Consider the following 20,837-nt stretch of genomic DNA (forward strand, 5'->3'; position numbering starts at 1 on the left):
GCAGCGGAGAGGTTTATGTACTTACTGAGATACAAGAACACACGTGAGCAATCCCAACCAACACAATTAAGGTCCTCATCTTTCTGTTCCAAAAGCAATCCACAAAATGAGCCTTTAAAACAACCATCACCTTACAAGGTTGCAACCAAACAGCAATAGCAAAACAGCAAACAATAACAAATAGAAAAAGAAATGAACGGATCATAGAATATTACTTGGATGAAGCGGTCTGTTTTGTGTGCTTCTTGTGCTGCCGGGATCAAGATCAGATCACAGATCTTGCCTTTAAAGCAGCACCACAAACTCATTTTAAGCCACACCTTCTCTACTCAAAACCAACAAAAAAATGCTTTCAACCCATCGGCTGTTACAGTGTCTACTGCAGCAAGGCTGTACAAGCCCATGGCATTTGCACATGAAGATGACACTCAACACTTACTGTAGGTCAGCCAGAGTTTTTGAACACATAGATAGCAAATGTCTGAATTCAGTCAGTGCTCACCCTATTAAAAGGTCAGACTACCCATCTCAAACTGAAAACCTCCACAGAGCTCTTCCAATAGTTACCATACAACTAGACATTAACCCCTGCCAAATCTATGATCACTGTTTGTACTTGCCAAAACATTGGTTGGCATTCCAGGTTTGTGGTTGATTGTTATTGTGCTAAGGTGAGCAAGAATATATGACTCTTCTAAATACAACTCAAGCACAAGCTGACTCAATTACAGGAAGGGGTGTTGAGGTAATTGAGTATCCAAACAAATGTTTGTAACCATCCGATCAATATCCTTATTTGGTTATGTATCCCTATATAGCATCATGGATAATTCACAATATTACATGTATTCATTTATCGGAAGCATTTATCCAAAACAGACAATAGAACATTTAATCTAGCATTTTAACAAGCTACAGTTGCAACATTAGAATAACATTTAAGCTACAGTTGCAGCATTAGAATAACATTAAGCTATTTAACATTTAAGCATTTTAACATTTAAGGTACAGAACTACAGCTACAGCAATAGAAAAACATTTAGGGGTACAGTGCAAGGGAGACCATCGGTAGGAATTACCACGGCATTGGTCAATACTAGTACTAGAGGATAGGAGCACCTAAGTACTAGTCAAAGTATGGTAGAAGGAGACGTGGTAGAAGAGGAGGTAGCGGAGAGAAGAGTGTGTATTAAGTAAGTAAGTGCGCATTAGGTGTGTGAGGTTGTCAGAAGCACTAGGCCAGGAGGTATTTTTGAAGACCGAGGGGGGAGACCCTTGCTCTGATGGGACTTGGTTGACTGAAGGCCGCAGCATTCTGGACCATCTGTAACAGTTTTAACTGGAAGGCCTGTGAGGAATGTGTGAGAACCATGGACTACTAGGAGCCGAGTGGCGTGTGGTTAGGTACGGTCTGATTCTTCTTATATTGAACAGTGTGAAGCGGCACAACTGCGCAGCAGTATCCAAAAATATAATACCTTCACTTCAAAGAAATAAACGTTCATTAGTGGAAATGGTGTGCACATGAACACCCATTTAGGCATCATTTGGAGCCTAGGGTAGCAATGGCATTATTTTAACCAGAGAATTTGACTGCCCTCAATACATTTGTCATTCAAACCCCTCATTAACATGCCAAGACCACAAGGACCTTTTTATTTTCAGTCACAAGACAGGCAGCCTTCTCTTAAAGTCGCTGTGAATAGCAAACACACTCCCAATACAATTTTAGATTGGATAAAAAGTAACCAGACAGATGGCAGCCTTGCAACACACTTTATTTGATTAACGATGTTACATAAAATTCAGCAGCAAATCTAATCCACTGAAGACGCCACATTCTACAGGGGAAATAAGGAAATGAAACCAAAAATCAGTACACAGCCCCATGAATAAATCTGAAAATGGCATCAAAATTCTCCAGCAGCACATGGGACAATACCTGCGGGTGGTCTGGGTCTTTGGCAGAGGGAGGCTCTGAAGGAAGGGTCTCAGGTTTCTCCAGCACCACCATGCTCGTTTCACCTAGTTCAAGGTTGGCTCTGGATAGCAGGGAAGAGTGACTCAGTGAGGAGTACGTTTCAAAGTGAATGACATGGTAGAAATGCGCACACACACACACGGAGTGCATTTCTACCTTTGATTGGAGGCAGTCCTTCTCTTAAGTACTGCGACAACCACAATAATGAGCAGGAGGCCAGCTCCCCCTGCAGCAGCTCCGTAGGTGAGGGGGCTCTTGAGCCCAAGCAGCTGGTCCTGACAGAAGTCTCCCCCGTAGCCCAAAGAGCAGGAACAAGAGATGTCTCCGTTCCGAGACACACATTGGCCGCGACTGTGGCAGAGCTGCTCGTCGCACGGCAAGGTTTCCAGGTTCCGCACTGCGGCGTCGTTCGCCATGGTGCCTGGAACCTGGGAGAGTGTAGTTGTAGGGAGACTGGATCCGGTTTTCACCAACTTACGGACACCTAGAAAAGGAAAAGGTTTCAGACAGTCAGGCCTTCTGTATAAACCCAGTCAAGGGCAACCCAGTGGTGTTGGTAGTGACTGGACGGCCACTGCTGCTGGGTCACTGCAGTGATCACCATTGCACAGTTCTCGTCATCACTTTTCCACAAGTTTGAAATTACTTCAGAAAGACCGAAGAAAATAAAAAGGGACACTGAACTCACAGTTTTCATCCGAGTGATCTGGACAGTCCGGATGGCCGTTGCAGAACTGGTGAAGGGGGACACACGTCTGCCCGTCTAGACACAACCTGGTGGCAGCGGGGCATCGCAGGTCAGGGGTGCAGCCCCTGCCCCCCTCATCTGGCAGGTGGTCATGGGCACATCTGCAGGTCCTACCCCCAGGGAAGGGCAGGCACAGGTGCCCGCAGCCTCCGTTGGCATTTGCGCACGCGTTGGTTCCTAAATTATTAAAACAATGTCTGATAACTATGTACACTTATTGAAATACACACTTCCATTTGGTGCGTCCTGCTGAGGAATGTGCCAACGTACCCATTTGGCTGGTTTTGCTGTAGCCTTTCAAACCGATGACATCAGTCCTGACTTCAAACCACAACTTATCATTCTGACCATCATCACTGTACCAAAACTTGGTTGTGTCTGAAGAGAACATATGAAACATGGCTTACTTCAAGACCAGACTATCTGTGTAACCAACATATCAACTGGATGCAAAAAATAATTCCAAGACATTATCTGTGTGTGACTCAATGGATTTAAAAAAAAAAAAAAAAAAAAAAATGAAAGCTGCCACATTATCAAATTGGAGCCATATTGTGTGCAGTATCCATTTGTTGGAGCCAGGGCATGCATAGTAGACTGTATCGGTCAAGTCTGTCCTGCTTAAACTTGCTTTGTGCTGTGGTTCCATCTGGTCCCATACTTATTACAACCACTGGTGACCATTCAACAGCCAATTAAAAAAAGGAAGGGAAAGCTGACTGACTGGGCTGACCTCATATGCCTTGGGCTCAGGTAGGACAGCTCAAATCTAAATCATGACTACACTTGTAAGTTGAGCATGACCTACTGTGTAATATTAACACAGCATCATCTTGTGGGGAAGCATGTACACTGCATTGTACTGTTCACATACACTTTTGCCCATCATTACCACTCTGCGTCACCCAGAGCAGCATGCCATCTACAAGGGCAAATGCTCTCAAGCCTGGGCTCCTTCTCAGCTCCTTGTATCCTGATCCATCCAGGCCCATTGACCCGATAATCCCAGCATCTAAAAAAACAAAAACATAATTTCAGTAGTCAAAATATATGAGAGAACAACCCCAGTGGTCCCATTATCATTCTTGATTAAATAACTAAATTACAATAAGAGAAAAACCTAGCACACATTTTATAAATATTTTAAACACACCTGTGTCTGCCCAGTACAGGTTGCTACCATCTTCGGACAGGACCAATGACGCCAGTTGTGTGGAGCTCTCCGTGACCAGCTTCCGGCTTCTTCCGTCCATGAAGGCACACTCCACCTGGGACACCTGTTCATCTTCGATCGCTTTCCTAAGGCTCACAAAGCAGACTCGTCCGCTGGGCACGTGCAAGGCGATGGCGTCCAGGCCCTGGGACAGGCCTTCGTGGATCAGCACGGCAGTGTGTGTGCCCTGGGCCGACGTGACCTGGAAGGCAAGTTTATTTATATAATGCCATTTCATACACAGAGACAGTGTGCTTTACACTTTTGGAGAACAAAGAGTAGCAAGCAGTAGTAAAAGCAAGGACATAAAATAATGATTAAAAAAAAAACACACCTGCAGACGTGGCTGCCGTGTGCTGCTCCAGTAAAAGTTGCGGGTGATCCAGTCTACAGCCAGGGCCGTGATGTATTCCTTACTGAGGCGGAGCAGCTGGCCTCTGGACACGAGCGTTGAATCTTTCACCTTGAAGAGCTCTGCCGAGGCCTGGCCTGCATCGACCAGGTAGACCGTGAGGTCCCTCATCGTGAAGTCAAACGCAGTCGGCTCGTTCATGTTGGGGAGCGCCAGCAGACTGTGGTCTGGCCAGCTAGTCAGATTGTTGGCCCGGTTACGGTTCTGCAGGTACATCTGACCATCCCAAATGTAAAGGCAGAACATGAAACAAACCATACGTTTACATTTCATTATGTTAAATCTGTGGAAATGCAAAGCGACCCTATACAGCAGCTCACTCGGTTTTGCCTGCTGTGAATAACTTCCATTCTACCATTTCATAATGGCTTTTACTGTGTGATAAAATCACCTGAGTGAGAGCAGTTGTGGACAGCACATATACAAATGAAGGGTCCCTTGGTTTAAGGCAAGTTGATTGGTCATCATCCAAAAGCAGATGGGATGGGCACTTGCAGACCGCTTTGGGACCTGGTGCCACCACACACAGGTGTGAACACTGGTGCTTTTCACACACATTGGCAACTCTTGCTTGTAGAAGAGCATGAACAACCTGCAGAGACAGAGAAAGTAGAATAGATCCTTGTATCCAACCTTTTTAACTTCAGTACTTCACCAGCAGTCATTTTACATATTGACTGTAAACGGCATATTTATGAAACTACCCACTTTCAAGGCCAAAGGTTGACCAGGTCGTTTAAGAACCACCTTGCGTCCTTTCCCAGTGATTTTGTGAGCCATCTGGATGGTCCCCCTCTCTGTGTCTGACCAGATCATCATGTCATTGACCACAGATACTGAAAATGGGCTGGGCATCTTCATCAACTGTAAGAGCTGGTGTTTATATTAAAAGTGGGAAAAAAAGACAAAAGGTCATTGTAAAAGGTGCCAAGACCCTCAAAACCAAAAACCCTTCCTTTGCCAAATAAACAACTATGGCACCTTAATGTCGCCTCCATCAAATGTGGATGATCCAATGCATTTCAGTTTCTCATCAGTCCAGTAGATTCTCTGCCCCAGCGAGTCTACAGCCAGACCCACTGGCCACCTCAGGCTGTCTTTAATTAGAACCCTCCGGTCAGACCCGTCCATTCCAGCACGCTCAATCCTGGCTTCTCCACCCATATCAGACCAGAACATGACCCTGATCCATCAAAAGAGATATAGTAAGCAAATTAAATAAGCATAACTGGTATACCGGTAGCATGTTTACACTTGCAAAAAAAAAAAAAAAAAAAAAAAAAAAAAAAAAACACCACAACCTCTGGTCACTAGTAGCCCTGAGGACAATGCATGGACAACATAAAGACAATGATATTAAAGTGAAGTAAGTAATGACGAGCCATACCATATATCCAGGCACAATAATGAATGCAAAGATAAAGAAAAGGAAATATGCGCTTACATGTTCCCCATTAAAAGAGAAAAACAAATTCTCACCCTTGTTCTGGCAGCAGTGCCAGAGAGTGTGGCTGTTCCAAGTCTTCATTAAGAATCACAACGTAGTCATTGGCATCCATAAGTGACTGGTCTAGTCTAATGGCATTAATTTGGCTCCCAAAACCATTAGTCCAGTACAGGTTCCTTCCCACCCAGTCCACTGAAATGCAATCTGCACTGATGCCTACCACAAGACAAAAAACACAATCTGCTACATACCCATGACCAGGGCCCACAGCAACACCTCACACATTAACTCATACACATAAAAATAAAGTTATACAACTTCCCATTCATTCACAGGACCAACCTTTGATGATCATTCCTTTGCTCTTCTGGTCTAATGAAGACCACTTGATGGAATCGGCATTGGGGCTGATCCAGAACACTCTTTGCTCTTGCCAGTCATAATCCACAGACAAAATAGACCTTTTCTCAGAGACCAGCACTTGAAGGCTTGAACTTCTAAGACCAAGGAAGACCAACTCGGACTGCACAGCAACCAGCAAATAGGGCTGTCCTGTGCACACACACACAAACAAAAGACATAAAGACTCCAGAGTTGCACATTTTGCAATTCCTTCAAATAAAGTTAGATTTACCTGTAGTCTTGCAACTGTGACCATCCGGTTCAAGCACATAGCCTTGCTTGCAGTGGCAAATGAAGGAGCCCTCAGTGTTCTCACAAGAGTGACTGCAGATGTTAAGATGACTGTCCCCACACTCATTCACATCCACACAGCTCTGCACATCCTCTTGAAGCTTAAATCCAGTCCTGCACCCACATTTCTGCAAAAGAGATGCACTAGATTGATCCCCAAATTGTGACAGTAGGGCATTCGACTAAAAAACAAACAAAACAAAATACCCACTGTTCCATGAGGTGTCTTGTAACAGAGATGAGCACACTGGGATTGGTCAGCAGTAGGGCATTGGTCACTGACACAGGCTCCACCTTCATCAGAACCATCCTGACAGTCGGCCGTGCCGTTACAAACCAGAAGAAGGTCAACACACTCTGAGCTCTCGCACTGGAACTGATGTGAGGGGCAAACAGCTCGAGCACCTGCAGACAAGGAACAGGATTCATGCTTGACATTTTTAGCTTTAAGTTGATCATTTTCTTTTTCATTTCTTTGGACTTAACAGATCTGTACTGTATGTCGAAGGGTAATTACAAAGACTCACAGCCCGATTCATCACTTTCATCAGTGCAGTCCTTCACACCATCACACCTCCATGCTCTTGGGATGCACTGGGTCTCTGAGGCACAGGACCACTGGAGCTCTTTACATGTCACCTGGCCCTTCTCACAGTTCTGAAACATTGAGTAATGCATAATAAAAAGTCCATTCTGCCCCATCCTATCAAAAGTTACACCTTTAGAAACAGGACCAGTCAGGTGACTGCAGACTCATGCCTCCAAGTGTGCAGACACAGACAGGGGTGAGGGCAACAAGGACCTCAAGCAGTGCTGCTGTTGCATGTTGTGATTTAGACACATGTGCAAGCTGAACACACAATCACTCTCATCACCTTCTCATCAGTCTCATCTTTGCAGTCCTGCTCGCCATCACACAGCCAGTTCTCCAGCAGGCACTCCTGGCTATGGGGGCAGCGCAGGTCAGTGGAGCAGGGCGCGGGCTGTGCACAGCTTTCCTCGTCGGAACGGTCCTTGCAGTCGGGGTGCCCGTCGCACTGGACGCTCATTGACACACACTGGCCGCTAGCGCACCGGAACTCAGAGTTGCTGCAGTTCTTGGCAGCTGAGGGGACAGAACCATGGTACTCAGAAGTGGTCAAGCGTAAAGAATCTCAAAACATTGCAAAAAACAAAAAACAAAAGTGGTTTGGCTTGATGGAGAACACTGAATTCAATGTTATTTTTCTAGTGCTATAACATACGGTCATGTCTCAAGGTGCTTTACAGAGCCCAGTTTGAACATTTACAATCTGAAATCTGCCGTTTATGTGGCCCAAATGGTACTTAATGACATACTTTAAAAAGTAAACTAGGACCTCAATTCAATAATTATCTGTACATGTTTGTTGGCTTAAAGAAAGTCTTTTCACAATGCTAACCTCTACTGAAAATAAAGTTGACTTGGCTCTTGAAAAGATCACCTTTATATCAATAATCATTTATCAACAGAATGCAGAAATAAGTTAGAACAACTGTTAACACAAAAGCAAAAACAACTATAGAGGTCTGAGTAGTTTCGTCTTTATATCTTTTCCTTTCACCACACTGCAGGTTCTTACTGGTCATTGCCAGTATTCATGGGTTTCATCAGGTCCCTTTCCACAGGTGTATTAATCAAGCACCATGCAGTCTGCGTTCATAATCTAAATGGCTTGATTTTATACACCTGTGAAAAGGGACCTGATGAAACCCATGAATACTTAGCCATTCCGAATTTAGGAGTTAACTAAGCTTACAACAGTGACGCTCATCCGTCCCGTCCTGGCAGTCCATCTCTCCATCGCACAAGAAGGTGTTGGGCAGACAGCGGGTTCTGTTGTCACACTGATGAACGCAGCCGTCAGACTTTAAGCAGTCCCTCTCATCAGACCGATCCTGGCACTGGCTTACCCCATCACACAACTGGCTCTTGTCAATGCACTTTTTACCATGGGCACACTGGAACTGATCTATTGAGAACCCAAACATACAAAGCCATGGTTCAGTGCAGCTACATTTTTACTCAAATTACACTAAGCAATTCATTTGCATCTACAATTTAATTACATTCTACAACCACAATATATGAATCAAAAGGTTCTGGTTACATATTTGAAGGTACTAGTATTACCCTTCAGTAACACTGCACAAGTGATTACAGAGATCCAAGAAAATAAAACCAGGTTAGCAGATTGAACAATAGCAATTAAACACATTCAACTCAAATTTCCACATAAAGTGAAGTACAGCAAGCAATTCACACAGTGAATCATCAGTAAAGTCATCTCCCTCGCCCACCTGTACTGCAGTCACTGGCACAGTTCTTTTCATCAGAGCCATCTGCGCAGTCCGGCTCCCCATCACACATGTAACTGTAGGATATGCAACCGGAGCCATCTGCACATGCAGAGGAACCAATGCGGCATCGCCGAGGCACCGGCTGAGTGGTAGGAGGAGTGGTCACCTCTGGACCTTCAGGTGGAAACAAGCAAACAAAAACATTTGATAACATGGACACATATGTATACAAACTCCAATTAACACAGGCATGATCAAACACCTGTGTTTGACTCAAACCTTCAGAGCTCAATAATGGATTGCAATGTACATGGAGAAACCTGAGCCTCTTCAGGAGTACCTACTAGTCAGATTTTATATGGCAAGTCCTTAAAATACGTAAAGAAAGAGAGAGGCTGCACTATGCATAAATGATTTTATTTGCAAATAGAAGGCATTTATGCATAGTGTGGCCTCTCTCCTACTTTATGCGATCAAACGATCCAGGCCAGCACTAATAATTTAAATAGAAAAACACACATTGAGGGAAGCCTGCTCCCATCCTCCCTTACTAAGTTTTTCAACAACACTTAAAAACCCAAAGAAATAATACATGATAACAGAAAAATCTTCCCATCATTGACTGCATTGTGAGCCTGTATTCATAATCATGATAATTCATAGTCTTGAATTTCCCCTAGGGATCAATAAAGTATCTATCTATCTATCTGATAAGACTTTCCCTAGTGTGAAAGGCAGTAGATCATCAAGTTCACCTTTCTGGTCAAATACATCAACTGCAAAGTCAATGAGTTTCATTCCAAAAAAAAATAATTCTGAAAAAACACCCTTGCACAATCCTATATGCTAATCCTTTTTTTTAGCATTATTTCCCCCATGGGTTTGAACTTACCACAAGCTAGCTCATCAGTTCCATCCTGGCAATCCTCCTCTCCATCGCAAACTAAAGTTATCGGCAGACAGAGAGCTTTATCATCACACTGATGAACACAGCCCTCAGGCTTTGAGCAGTCGTGCTCATCAGACTGATCCTGGCATTGGGCTACCCCGTCACATAGCAGACTCTTATCAATGCACTTCTGGCCATGGGCACACTGAAATTGATCTACAAAAAAAAAAAAGTCACAGAACAGTCAGTCAACATTCCTCCTGGAGTCATGCAATCCAATATCACCAGCCATGGAGTGTGTGAGTGTGAGTGTGAGTGCGAGTGTCAACCCTTAACAGTAGGCCTATGCAATGTTGGCGAAATGATACCAAGGCAGCATTCAAATTCTGATTTCACACTTGCTAAGGGCACAGTACATGTAATATTCACATCCAAAGCACTGTCGGTTACCTGAAGTGCATTCTACAGCACAGCCGTCTTCATCAGACCCGTCTCCACAGTCCGATTCTCCATCACACACATGCATGGAGGAAATACATTCAGATCCATCCTTACATGCAAAGAGGCCAATGTTGCATCGCAGTGCTTTCTGGGCTGAAGAAACTGCAAAAATCAAAATAATCACATTACTTGCCATATACATACTGAAGACTTCAATATACTTTATTCATGGCCCATGTATATAGCCAATCATTTTATCCTCATCCAGCCACTATGCCATTCATTTTGAGTATATATTTCAACTTTAAACACAGAAGTCCTTGAAAGCAGCTTACACAGGAGTTCACCTGAGAAGAAAATTGAAATCCCACATGTTACCAAAAGAAACCACGTTCGCCCCATGGCCACGAGACTAACCAAACAAATGCAACTCGGTTATTGCACCTGGCATTTTATAGGGTGTCCAGGTGCAACAATTATCTCTTCCAAATGTGTTGGATGATCTCATTTTCAGCTACCAAACGTGGATTTCAACGGTTTTTGATAACCGACATTCACACAATACTTACAGAAAGATAAAGCAAACTGTCAAAACCAGATGGACAGTTTGCAAGTATTCTGTAAACCTTCAATTTTTTATGTTTCATTTGGATGTTATTTGTCCTTTCACAGTTACCATACCTCCCTGTCCCTGACGTCAGTTGTCAATAACCAAGATGGCGTTCACGTTATATGCGTTAATACAGGCAGTAATTCTTGGAGTTAACGCTGTTGCTGTACTACATGAGGAGCGATTTCTTAGCAAAAGTAACCCGTTTTTGCCCAAGCATTTAACTTACATGTGTGTTATATATATTCGCTAACGTACCAATCCTACCATGTTCCGGCTAGATCTAGCTAGCTAACTGCAGTCCCTGGATGTTCTCGTGCTTAGAAAACTCAGATATTTCTGTCTGCAATTTAGTGAAGACACCATTTACAATCTCATCTCTTTCTTTCTTTTGTTCAGTCGGCTGGAGTGTTGATCAAAATATAGGGGGATTTGGTGAAGAACCAGGGATCAAAATGCAACTCATCAATCTCGTACGTTCTGTACGGACAGTGATGAGAGGTTTGTACGCCACGTTTAGTCCAAAATTGGGTCATCGAAGTACCTAAGCAACTTGCATCTGACTTAAATTTTGGGAGGCCTTAAAGTTACAGTTTATTTCTGTTTTCATTTTCAGTGCCTCTGATAGCAGTCAATGCTGTCTGCATTGTCTTGTTGCTGCTCTTTGGCTGAACAACTTAGGAAACAACCATTAAGTGAATAATTCCATCGTCGGCTGCTACTGGACTGGGCCTAAAAGACGTGACTACACGACTCCTCGTCTCCGTACAGTCATGCACCTTGCACTAATGTTTCTTGTAGACAGCGTTATTTAAGCAATCGGATGAATGTTTTGACATATTAAATGATTGTAAGAAATTGGCCTTACTTTTTTCATGGTAACTACAATTTTTCATACGACATTTTATGGTAGGCCTAATCTCAGGTACTGAGAGGTGCAACTGTATTGTAACGATCAATTAATTTAATTTAATATCTGTAGAAGGACGTTTTCACAAGGACACACACACACACACACATGGGGAGAGGCATGGCAATTGGGCAATGGTAATAAAGTTGTAAAGTGAGCGTGAATGTTGTCTAAAGTTGTCTTCATCACTGCATTTTAACATTAACTGATACCATATCGCATGTGTAGTAGCATTTTATGTAATGTAGGGTAGGCTACCTAATTATGACCGCCGCGCAGCGAAGCGTATACCATGTAGGTTTAGTCAGATTTTTTTCTTTTTCGCATGCCCAAATTTCCGTCAATGATTCCCGGGACACTGAAAGACTGGGGTACACGAAACTTGGTGGGCATGTAACCCCACATGGATAGCATGGAACCATCGTTTTTCGTTTTGATCTGTTGCCCCCCCGCTGGACTGGACCCCCCAAAGGAGGGTAGGGCAGACACAGTTTTCTGTGAATATCTCGAAAACCGTAGGGTTTAGGAGGACCATTTTTTTGTATGTTGATCTCAAGGGGCCATGTCAACCCATTCCATAACCACTCATTTCATGTATAGCGCCATCTAGTTAAACACAAAAAAGTAAAAATGAGGTGTTGTAATTGAATGTATCTGTGACCTAACATAGTCAAAACTGCAAGAAATGGGAAGTGTAGGATTATTATGACACCCTCTGTATGCACGCCAAGTTTTGTGGAATTCCGTTCATGGGGGGCCACACAATAAATTAATTTATGTTACTATACACCAACTGGCCTGTAGGTGGCGGAGACAGTTTTCTGTGAATATCTCGAGAACCGTGGGGCCTAGGAGGTCCACCTTTTTTGTATGTTGGTCTTAAGGGGCATGTCAACCCATCCCATTACCACTTATTTCATGTATAGCGCCACCTAGTTAGTTAAAAAATTCAAAAGCAAAAAAATTAGGTGTTTTCATCACATTATCTCTGGCTGACAAGGTCAAAACTGCACGAAATTAAAAGTGTAGGATCATTATGACACCCTCCGAATGCATGCCAAGTTTTGTGTACTTTCGTTCATGGGGGGCCTTACAATAAAATAATTTATGTGTACATTTAGTGGCGATACACCAACAAGGATTCCCGGACACTGAAAGACCGGGTACACAAAACTTGGTGGGCATGTACCCCCACATGGATAACATGGAACCGCCATTTTTCGTTTTGATCTGTAGCCCCCGCTGGACTGGACCCCCCCGGAGGGGGGACAGACACAGTTCTTTGTGAATATCTTGAGAACTGTAGGGCCTAGGATGACCATTTTTTTCCTCAGATGTTTGCCTCCAGGGGTCATGTTAACCCATTTCATGTGCACACATGTGCACAAACAGATACACACACACACACACATACATTCACAGTAATCATACATTATGACACATACTCACACAGTAGACATATGTACGCTTGCATGCACAGGCACATACACAGGCACACACACACACACCCACACACATAACATAAACATAACACAAACAATCAAGAATTTCTCAGAATTATGAACAGGCAAGATGGAGGTGGGGTTGTATAAAATGAATTTTACATGTGAAATCTATGAACTAATCATGTTTTGGTACTTGTTGTCTAGCAGATACCAGTGAGAATTGAGTGTGGATAATGCAATTTAGTGAGACAGTTAGAATCATATAGGCCTTTCAGCGTAATTTCTTTTTGTGGAAAAAATGTGCTGGACTGGGCGGCGGTCATATTTTGTACCGCTCTGCGGTACATCTAGTCTGAGTTCTAACTCACACACGTTAAATGTGTCATGCCAAACCTTGAGGTGGCGATAGAGACAAGCCAAATGCGAGTCAAAACACCACAGTGGAAGGGTAGCCTGCCTACACACAGGCAAAAAAGATTACAGTTGAGTGGTTTCAGAATAATTTGACAATTTACTGACTCGTCTGTGTTACAGTAACAGCAGTTATTCTTCATAAGCGGTCATCTGATATTTGGTTTGTTTGCAGCTGCAATGTCATGAAAATGTAGGGACGTCATGTATCGTTACAATAAGTTAATTTTGGTTGCTGTGCCTGCATATGCCCTTTACGCCATCTGTTCAAACTTATATAAGTCATTCAGACGGAACAAATGTGTAGTTTTCGAATCCAAGAAAACCCTTCCGTGTTACCTGTACCTTTACGGCAGGTACAAAATTCAGTCGTTCCGTAAACGGAAGGGTCAGTTGTATCCTCACAGGCACAAAACTGTAAACCCCACGTTCACTATTCTCAACTGCAGGTACAGTGCATTGCTTTGCTCTTAAGATACTGTGTTGCATGAGCTTTAAGTCTGGGATAACAGACCTTTATGGTGCTTTTTATGATTAATGTAAATATTAGGTGTTCGGCTTAGGTCTTAAGTTTCCGTGGAGAGGCATGGACTATATTTATGGATCCCAGATGCATCATCTATTGATTAGCCCACTTTATTATGATGTCAAATCACTTAAGATACTGTATGTCTAGTCTAGGACTCTAGGCTAAATATTGTGTAATGTCCCGAATCCCACAGTTTGGAGGTGGATGATGTACGATGGTACTGCTGGGCAGCCGGGTATGGTTGGGACTACCCAGACAGTGTCTTCAGGGACATCCCACTGTGTTTCTGTGACGTCCTTTGTTGTCGGTTGCTGGCAATGGTAATATCCTCCGATGATTTCAGGTTAAACCCTCAAGGTAAAGTGTTATGAATTTATACTAGTTATCTACTATTACCCTATAGTTTCACATACATGTATTAGTCCCTGCTAGTCCAGGACTGAAAGAGAACGTCAGTGGAGGTCTCCATTGGGGAAAAAGCTTTGAGTGTAGGCCCTAAATGTTTTCAGTGCATTTATTCAACAGATTATTTGGTCTGTTCATACACATTTCATTATGCCTTTGTACATGTTGAACCATAAGTACATTGTCTTTTACACTTTTGAATGGGAAGTATCTACAAATTCAGGAAAACATGGATAAGTATTTACTACATTTTCATTCATAGGTCTTTTCACTGTGTGCCAAACCATAAGGAAATTTGAGCCAATAGATGAGTTGAGGAGAGCCTCCTTCTGTCTGGAGGCAGGGGTGGCCACAGCCTCACAGCCTATGGATGGTGTCTGGTTTAAGGCCAGTGTCTAATGTCAAGCTCCAGCTGAGATTGAGAAACAATTGAAAGCATTTTTTTTTCAATTGTGCTTTATAAATAATGCAAAATATAAGATATATTTTAAAATGTAAGGAATTGGTTTACATGAATGTAAGGGAAAAAAGGTGAACACATTGCCAGAACTAAACTGTGTGGGCTTTCTACTGAAAGTTCTTCCAGGTTTTTTGTGGGAGTCTGGATGGTGTCCCAGTCTACAATTATCAGCTATCAGTATAAGATATATTTAAAAATTTCCATATTAAGGGAAAAGGTCATGGAGATAATATACCCATTGCTCGTCAAACCTCCATTATTTCACAAACACCCAATCTAATTTGGTCTCATCATGTCACAGGATATACTGACTTTTACTTGAATGTCTTTTGGGTGTTTAAATAGCCCAAAGTAGCTTTACCTTATTGTCCTAGGGCAGGGCGGGGTGGGGGGGCACCATTTCTTTGCTTTAAGATTAATTTTCGCTTTACAGGGGCTGATGCTGTACGAGCTCCACTGTCCGTGTCAGTCCAGTTCAAGCAGCCACTGGTGCTGCCAAGAAAGGTCATCTTCCATTTTTGGCAAGCCACAGATGAGAGCTGCCAGCTGCCTGTGTGCAGGTTTCAGCTTCAGGATTGCAGAGGAACCTCCTACATCTTGGGAGATATAATCAAGGAACCTGGCTGATGGACTGGATAACTGAAATTACACTCATTGTTATGTAAGATTCTCTACCAGTGCCACTATTGGTGTTTAAAATAAAGTTTGTTTTTTTTGTATAATAAGTCTGTGAGAGGTCTTTAATATGAAAATAAAATGTACTATTGATCTGGAAATAGATCAGTGTTATCCTCATCTTCCTGCGAGATGACTTACGCAGTGAACTGATGGAGACCCCCATCGTCATTGAATCTCAGTCAGATCATTGCATTTGTAGTTACACTATATGCAGCTGTTTTGGTTTAGACGTAGGTTTAGCATGTTCTCTACAGTTATACAGTAACATGTCTGTAACAAGAGGAAGAGCAATATATCATTGAGTGTGTCATATTTAATGAAAGAACAATGTGGCATTCATCCCTAATATTCCTGATCTCCAGGCTTTGTCAGCTCCTACAGAGCATGAATGAAAAATGCCACAGAAGGTTAAGACATGTTCCTATGGACCCTTTCAAGAGAGTTCCATTATCAGCATCATAGTTGGCCCCACAAGACTTCCTTTTTAACATTCCATATGTTATCTTAATGCAGAGGAAGTAGATTGGGGCCCAAATAGAACGTTCAAGCATTGTTTTTGTTTTTATTGTTGAAAGGGTCTATAGTGTGATCTCAGCAGCAGAATAAAGCCAAGATTCAGTCAGAATCACAAAGATGGCCCCCTACAGGGAATCGTAGGGCTATTCAATATTTCATGTTCTTGATATTCTTGGTCTCGGTGCACATGTATGTGGAAGTCTTTCATGTGTATTATTCATTTAAAAGTATTCAGGTGGCAGTGGATGAAAGCAGGCTTTCACATAAATGGGCCGGTGCCTTTGTTGTGATGGTCTGAATAGACAGGGAAACACTTTACATATCACCACTAGATACTGTAAATACAGTATAGTTTTCCAATAAAATATTATTTAGATTTTTACTGATGGAATTTGAACTCGGGTGTCTCACCAACCTTGGCTGATTTTCAAATAAGAATATTATTGCCTGTACTCCTGGTGATAGAAGGGTCAAATTGCAAAGTAAGACTTTTGTTTGTTTCATCTATCATTTCCCTTAAGTTTTTTTTAGGACAAAATAAGTTGGTATACAACTTGGTATAGTGAGAACAACTACCACTCAGCTATACTGAGTGGTAGGCTGCACTGTATGTGGGTCAATGCACAGGGATATTTTTCTTAGCACTCTCCCAGAGTGGTGAGCAGTTACTTTCGATGTTCTCCATCTACCAAGCCAAGCATACCTAAAGGCATACACTTCATGCCTCATGTTAGTCCATAGACGGAAGAGAATTGCATGCTTGCTTCTACAAGGCTCTACAAGCTTGTGTGTGACACTAGCCTTTCTGTCTCTGTCTCCTGCAACATCAACAGGATCATTACCAACACTTAATGGCTGACGCTTAGCGTTTGGAATAATTCAGGGAACAGATTTATTTTTTACCAAGTAAATACTGAGCTGTTCCTTACATCCTGTGGTTATCAACTTAACATCATGTAAGTAACTTTAAATGGACATGCAAATATTTATATATAAAACATGTACTATGTATGTATTGAAAAGTATGATCTGTTTTATCCTGATTACATTGTTGCATTGTTCTGAATCTAATAAATAGATAATAAACTTTTATCCTGGATCTTTATTATATTGCTATAGATCCAAGGACAAAATAATCCACAACCTTTTGTTCATGGAACCTAAATCTCGTGAAAGATTCCATATGCTTTACTGGGAGAATAGCCGGCCGTTTCAACCAATTAAGGTAAACATTGCATTTTGTTTACATCTTGTATTTTCAGTGTTGACTGTTTAATGATATTGGGATGCTGTCACAGTACTTGTAGCCTATTTGAAACATGTACACTAACGCATGTCCAAAAGAAACAATATACAGTATATGTAGTTTTTTCTAATGATCTCTTAACAGCAGTTAAAAAATCCTGTTTTATGGTATTTCCAGACTATTCCACAAAATTAGGGAAATAATTTAGAAACAATGAGACAACTCTGGCATATATTCTTGAACAACATAATTCTCTAGCAATAGTGGAGACCATAGTTGGTAATGCCAATAGATTTGTATAAGCATATATTTTAGATTTATTAAGGTGTATGTTGCAACTCAACATTTTGCTGTTATTATTCATTCATAGAGTTCTGATTCTGTCACTTTAAGGGCCCAGTCATGTGTGAAACGGGAACATTTGTTAGGCTTGGAGAACCACTGCAAGAGCCATATTGTAGTGAGTGTGGTTCAGATATAATGAACATACATGTCAGCTTTCATCATGGCTTCTAGATGTTGAAACACAAAGCCCCCCTCACAAAAGAGGGGTAATTTATATTGAGGTCACAGAATGCATGGGAATGTCTGCCTTTTCTTTGTGTCTTTGGTATTACGTTGTTGATTGACTGTTTATTCCATGACAATGACAAAACATTATTACTTTCCAATTAAACAACTACTGAGATAGGCAAATGTACATTGGTTGATTTGTGGTTATACATAATCAAGTAATGTAATGTGGTGTAGTTACATTATGTTGGGCTCTTCCCTACAGCTCAAGTTGTGGTCAGACACTTTTGCCCTCAACAGAGATTTAGACTCGCTGTGAAACTCAGAGTTATTTTTGTTTTTCTAAAAGTGTTTTTCATTCCCTATTCATTCCTCTTGAATAGACAGTACCCAGTGGTGCAGTTTGTAACTTCTGCTGTAGTTTGAAATGCAAAGGCTAAGGTCTAAATTGTTTTAGCTGTTAGATGTAAACATGAAAAGAAAGTATTTGTTAACTTTTACATACTGTTGTTGATTTGCTTTTTTTGTAGATGTGACAGCTGTAATCCAACATAGTATATATGGCAGGGCTCTGTTTGGAAAGATTGACCATGGTGACAGAAGACAAATCAAGTAAGTTGCCATGAAGACTTAATGAAACAGCATACAAAAATATTGATAACCTGCCGATATCCTATCCATGTCCTCTGTATGTTTTTTTAGGGGAAGGCAACATGGCCAAAAGCACAAAGACATCAAAAGTGACAAAATTTTCTGGTGCCATAACTGGGGGCCATCGAGAGGTGACCCAGAGGACTGCAAAGCTTTATGACGACAGGGAGAAGGTGATCTATGAGGAAAGCCTGGGGGAATCCTCCTGCACTGGAACAGAAGAGGGTGGAGATGATAAGGAGGACAGGTGGCACAAGATCGTGCCACCGACAGAGATAGCATCCAATGGCACAATTCCATCAGACATGAGAGAAAAGTCCGTTCACGAAGAGGCCAGTCCAGTGGTCATATGTGACCTACGACTAAGAGGGTCAAGTGGGCAGGTCTGGAGTGGGACGGAGGATGACATCACAGAGGAGCCGGACTTGACCTCCGTGGAGAGGTCTTCCTCACTGTCCTTCCTGGACTGGCAGAACAGGGATGACTCGGACGTGCAGACTACGCTGGCCATCGAGGTGGACATCAACAAGACGGAGGTGGTCCTGATCGACGAGGACGACGACATGTCCCTGAGGGAGAAGACGGTGACGGACGTCTCGATGATGGACGGGAACGCAGCGGAGCTCGTGTGCGGGAGACTCCTGTCCATTTCCACAAACTCGTCCTCTGAGTGCAAGCAGGAGAGCCTAGCTGCCGAGACTCCACTACCGGCCAGTGATGAAATCAAAAAGCGCCGTTGTTGTTTTTGCACAATTCTATGAATGCTTTGTATTCTTGCACATGGAAGGGCGCACTGATGCACATGTAAACACCCTGCACTTTCACCAATTTTTTTTTTTATTGTGAGGTGGGACTCACTTTTAGCTTGGCTTTGTTTCATTTATATTTTGAGCAAGCTTACTTAACTCATTGAATGCCAAGCTGTTTTCGGAAGCTTTGTCCTAGAGTGCCAGCAATCTAGACCATTGTTGATGATTTTTGTACAGCCACAGCATATTCTGTGTTATAGCTATGAACACATACAATGGCTCGTTTAAAAGGTGAGACTTTAAGCTCTCAGTGGGTGCAAACCGTGTATTTTTACACGCCTCTGTTCCTGAGAAATCACAAGCTAAACAGTGGCTAGTTTTCATCAAAATCGCTGTTTTTTTCTAGAAATGGAGATATAACGTCTTTCATGAAATATGAAGTGTTGCCTGTAAACTTTCCGGGAAGTGATCAGCGAGACCTGGTGAGACTGCCACCTAGTGATAGACCCACGAAAATGGCCTGGTTTTGACCTGGCGTGCATCGTCACTGATTCGACAAAAGCGGCAACCGAGTTATGATAAAATGTCCAGATAAAATGTCCAGATTGTGCGTTTTCATGAGTTTTCGATCGTCATATATTTCATTTCCATTCATCACAGAGTTCCCAAAATCACATATAAGGTGTGTTAGAGTGTCTAGTTTAAGAATGAAAAAAAAAAAAAGCTAAAAACGTAATATTACGTTTTTGGCACTCAACGCATGGGAAGGAAAAACGTAATTTTACGTTTTGGCACTCAATGAGTTAAAGGAAAATTCCGTTTTTTAGCACTTTAAGGCCCTTTTCTGGTTTGTTTTGGATGAACTAGAGTGGTGGACACCGAAATTTTGACGATTGGTCCTATCTCGACTTTTCTGACTCGTTTTGAATCGCCTTTGACTTCTCAGGATGGCTGGCAATGGGCATACTGTAGTAGGCTACTCAAACATGTCCTAAAACAACCCTTAACGTTCGTTTTTAAAACTGTGCAACTCACCGAGTGGTTAGTGGTGTTTGTTGATGTTCCAAAACAAGCAGCGTAGCGAAATACAGTTTCTATTGTCTTTTATTTGGCATTTTGTAAAATCCCATTGATTTCTGTTGGAAGACTCATTGCACGTTGACATTACTGCGCCACCGTCTATGCTTCAGGCTCACAATTGAGCGGAAGTTTATACGCGGTTGTGAGGTGTCTGAAAAAATAGTTTCACAATAGCAAATAAGACGGCTGGAAATCATACATTGCGCCGATATATTTGATTTTAATAATCAACGAACACCACTAACCACTCGGTGAGTTGCACAGTTTTGAAAACGAACATTAAGGGTTGTTTTAGGACATGTTTGAGTAGCCTACTACAGTATGCCCATTGCCAGCCACCCTGAGAAGTCAAAGGCGATTCAAAACGAGTCAGAAAAGTCGAGACAGGACCAATCATCAAAATTTCGGTGTCCACCACTCTAGTTCATCCAAAACAAACCAGAAAAGGGCCTTAAAGTGCTAAAAACAGAATTTTCCTTTAAAACTGAAAT

The 20,837-nt window shown here is 42.2% G+C and overlaps 3 protein-coding genes across 6 annotated transcripts; 2 read left to right on the plus strand and 1 right to left on the minus strand.

Annotated features, from left to right (window-relative positions):
* Window positions 1-1,760: 1,760 nt before the first annotated feature.
* On the minus strand, window positions 1,761-10,559 carry lrp13 (low-density lipoprotein receptor related-protein 13). 3 transcript variants are annotated; one of them, XM_048243767.1, is made up of 22 exons: window positions 10,479-10,559; window positions 10,153-10,305; window positions 9,706-9,918; window positions 8,814-8,987; window positions 8,273-8,485; window positions 7,370-7,599; window positions 7,022-7,151; window positions 6,706-6,899; window positions 6,436-6,622; window positions 6,144-6,353; window positions 5,834-6,017; window positions 5,336-5,537; window positions 5,063-5,227; window positions 4,746-4,946; window positions 4,277-4,570; window positions 3,883-4,144; window positions 3,622-3,741; window positions 3,000-3,107; window positions 2,670-2,906; window positions 2,138-2,465; window positions 1,943-2,042; window positions 1,761-1,841 (listed from the first exon to the last, which is right to left on the minus strand). In XM_048243767.1, exons 1-22 carry the CDS (start codon window positions 10,543-10,545, stop codon window positions 1,818-1,820), a joined length of 3,996 nt encoding a protein of 1,331 aa, XP_048099724.1. In that variant the 5' UTR covers window positions 10,546-10,559; the 3' UTR covers window positions 1,761-1,817. The 3 variants fall into 3 exon arrangements, with proteins under 3 accessions (XP_048099724.1, XP_048099722.1, XP_048099723.1); XM_048243765.1 differs by having other exon boundaries at window positions 3,604-3,741; XM_048243766.1 differs by having other exon boundaries at window positions 3,604-3,741; window positions 10,491-10,557.
* A 279-nt stretch (window positions 10,560-10,838) lies between these two features.
* LOC125294872 (immediate early response 3-interacting protein 1-like) lies at window positions 10,839-11,827 on the plus strand. Its single transcript, XM_048243923.1, has 3 exons — window positions 10,839-10,950; window positions 11,153-11,254; window positions 11,370-11,827. Exons 1-3 carry the CDS (start codon window positions 10,860-10,862, stop codon window positions 11,423-11,425), a joined length of 249 nt encoding a protein of 82 aa, XP_048099880.1. The 5' UTR covers window positions 10,839-10,859; the 3' UTR covers window positions 11,426-11,827.
* Window positions 11,828-13,427: 1,600 nt separating this feature from the next.
* On the plus strand, window positions 13,428-19,512 carry si:ch211-12e13.12 (paralemmin-2). 2 transcript variants are annotated; one of them, XM_048243902.1, is made up of 7 exons: window positions 13,428-13,968; window positions 14,242-14,405; window positions 15,347-15,574; window positions 16,941-17,063; window positions 17,227-17,332; window positions 18,397-18,478; window positions 18,569-19,512. In XM_048243902.1, exons 6-7 carry the CDS (start codon window positions 18,427-18,429, stop codon window positions 19,276-19,278), a joined length of 762 nt encoding a protein of 253 aa, XP_048099859.1. In that variant the 5' UTR covers window positions 13,428-13,968; window positions 14,242-14,405; window positions 15,347-15,574; window positions 16,941-17,063; window positions 17,227-17,332; window positions 18,397-18,426; the 3' UTR covers window positions 19,279-19,512. The 2 variants fall into 2 exon arrangements, with proteins under 2 accessions (XP_048099859.1, XP_048099860.1); XM_048243903.1 differs by lacking the exons at window positions 13,428-13,968; window positions 14,242-14,405; window positions 15,347-15,574 and having other exon boundaries at window positions 16,870-17,063.
* Window positions 19,513-20,837: the final 1,325 nt, after the last annotated feature.

The sequence above is a fragment of the Alosa alosa genome, chromosome 5 (genome assembly GCF_017589495.1).
Source record: "Alosa alosa isolate M-15738 ecotype Scorff River chromosome 5, AALO_Geno_1.1, whole genome shotgun sequence".
Classification (NCBI taxonomy): Eukaryota; Metazoa; Chordata; class Actinopteri; order Clupeiformes; family Clupeidae; genus Alosa; species Alosa alosa.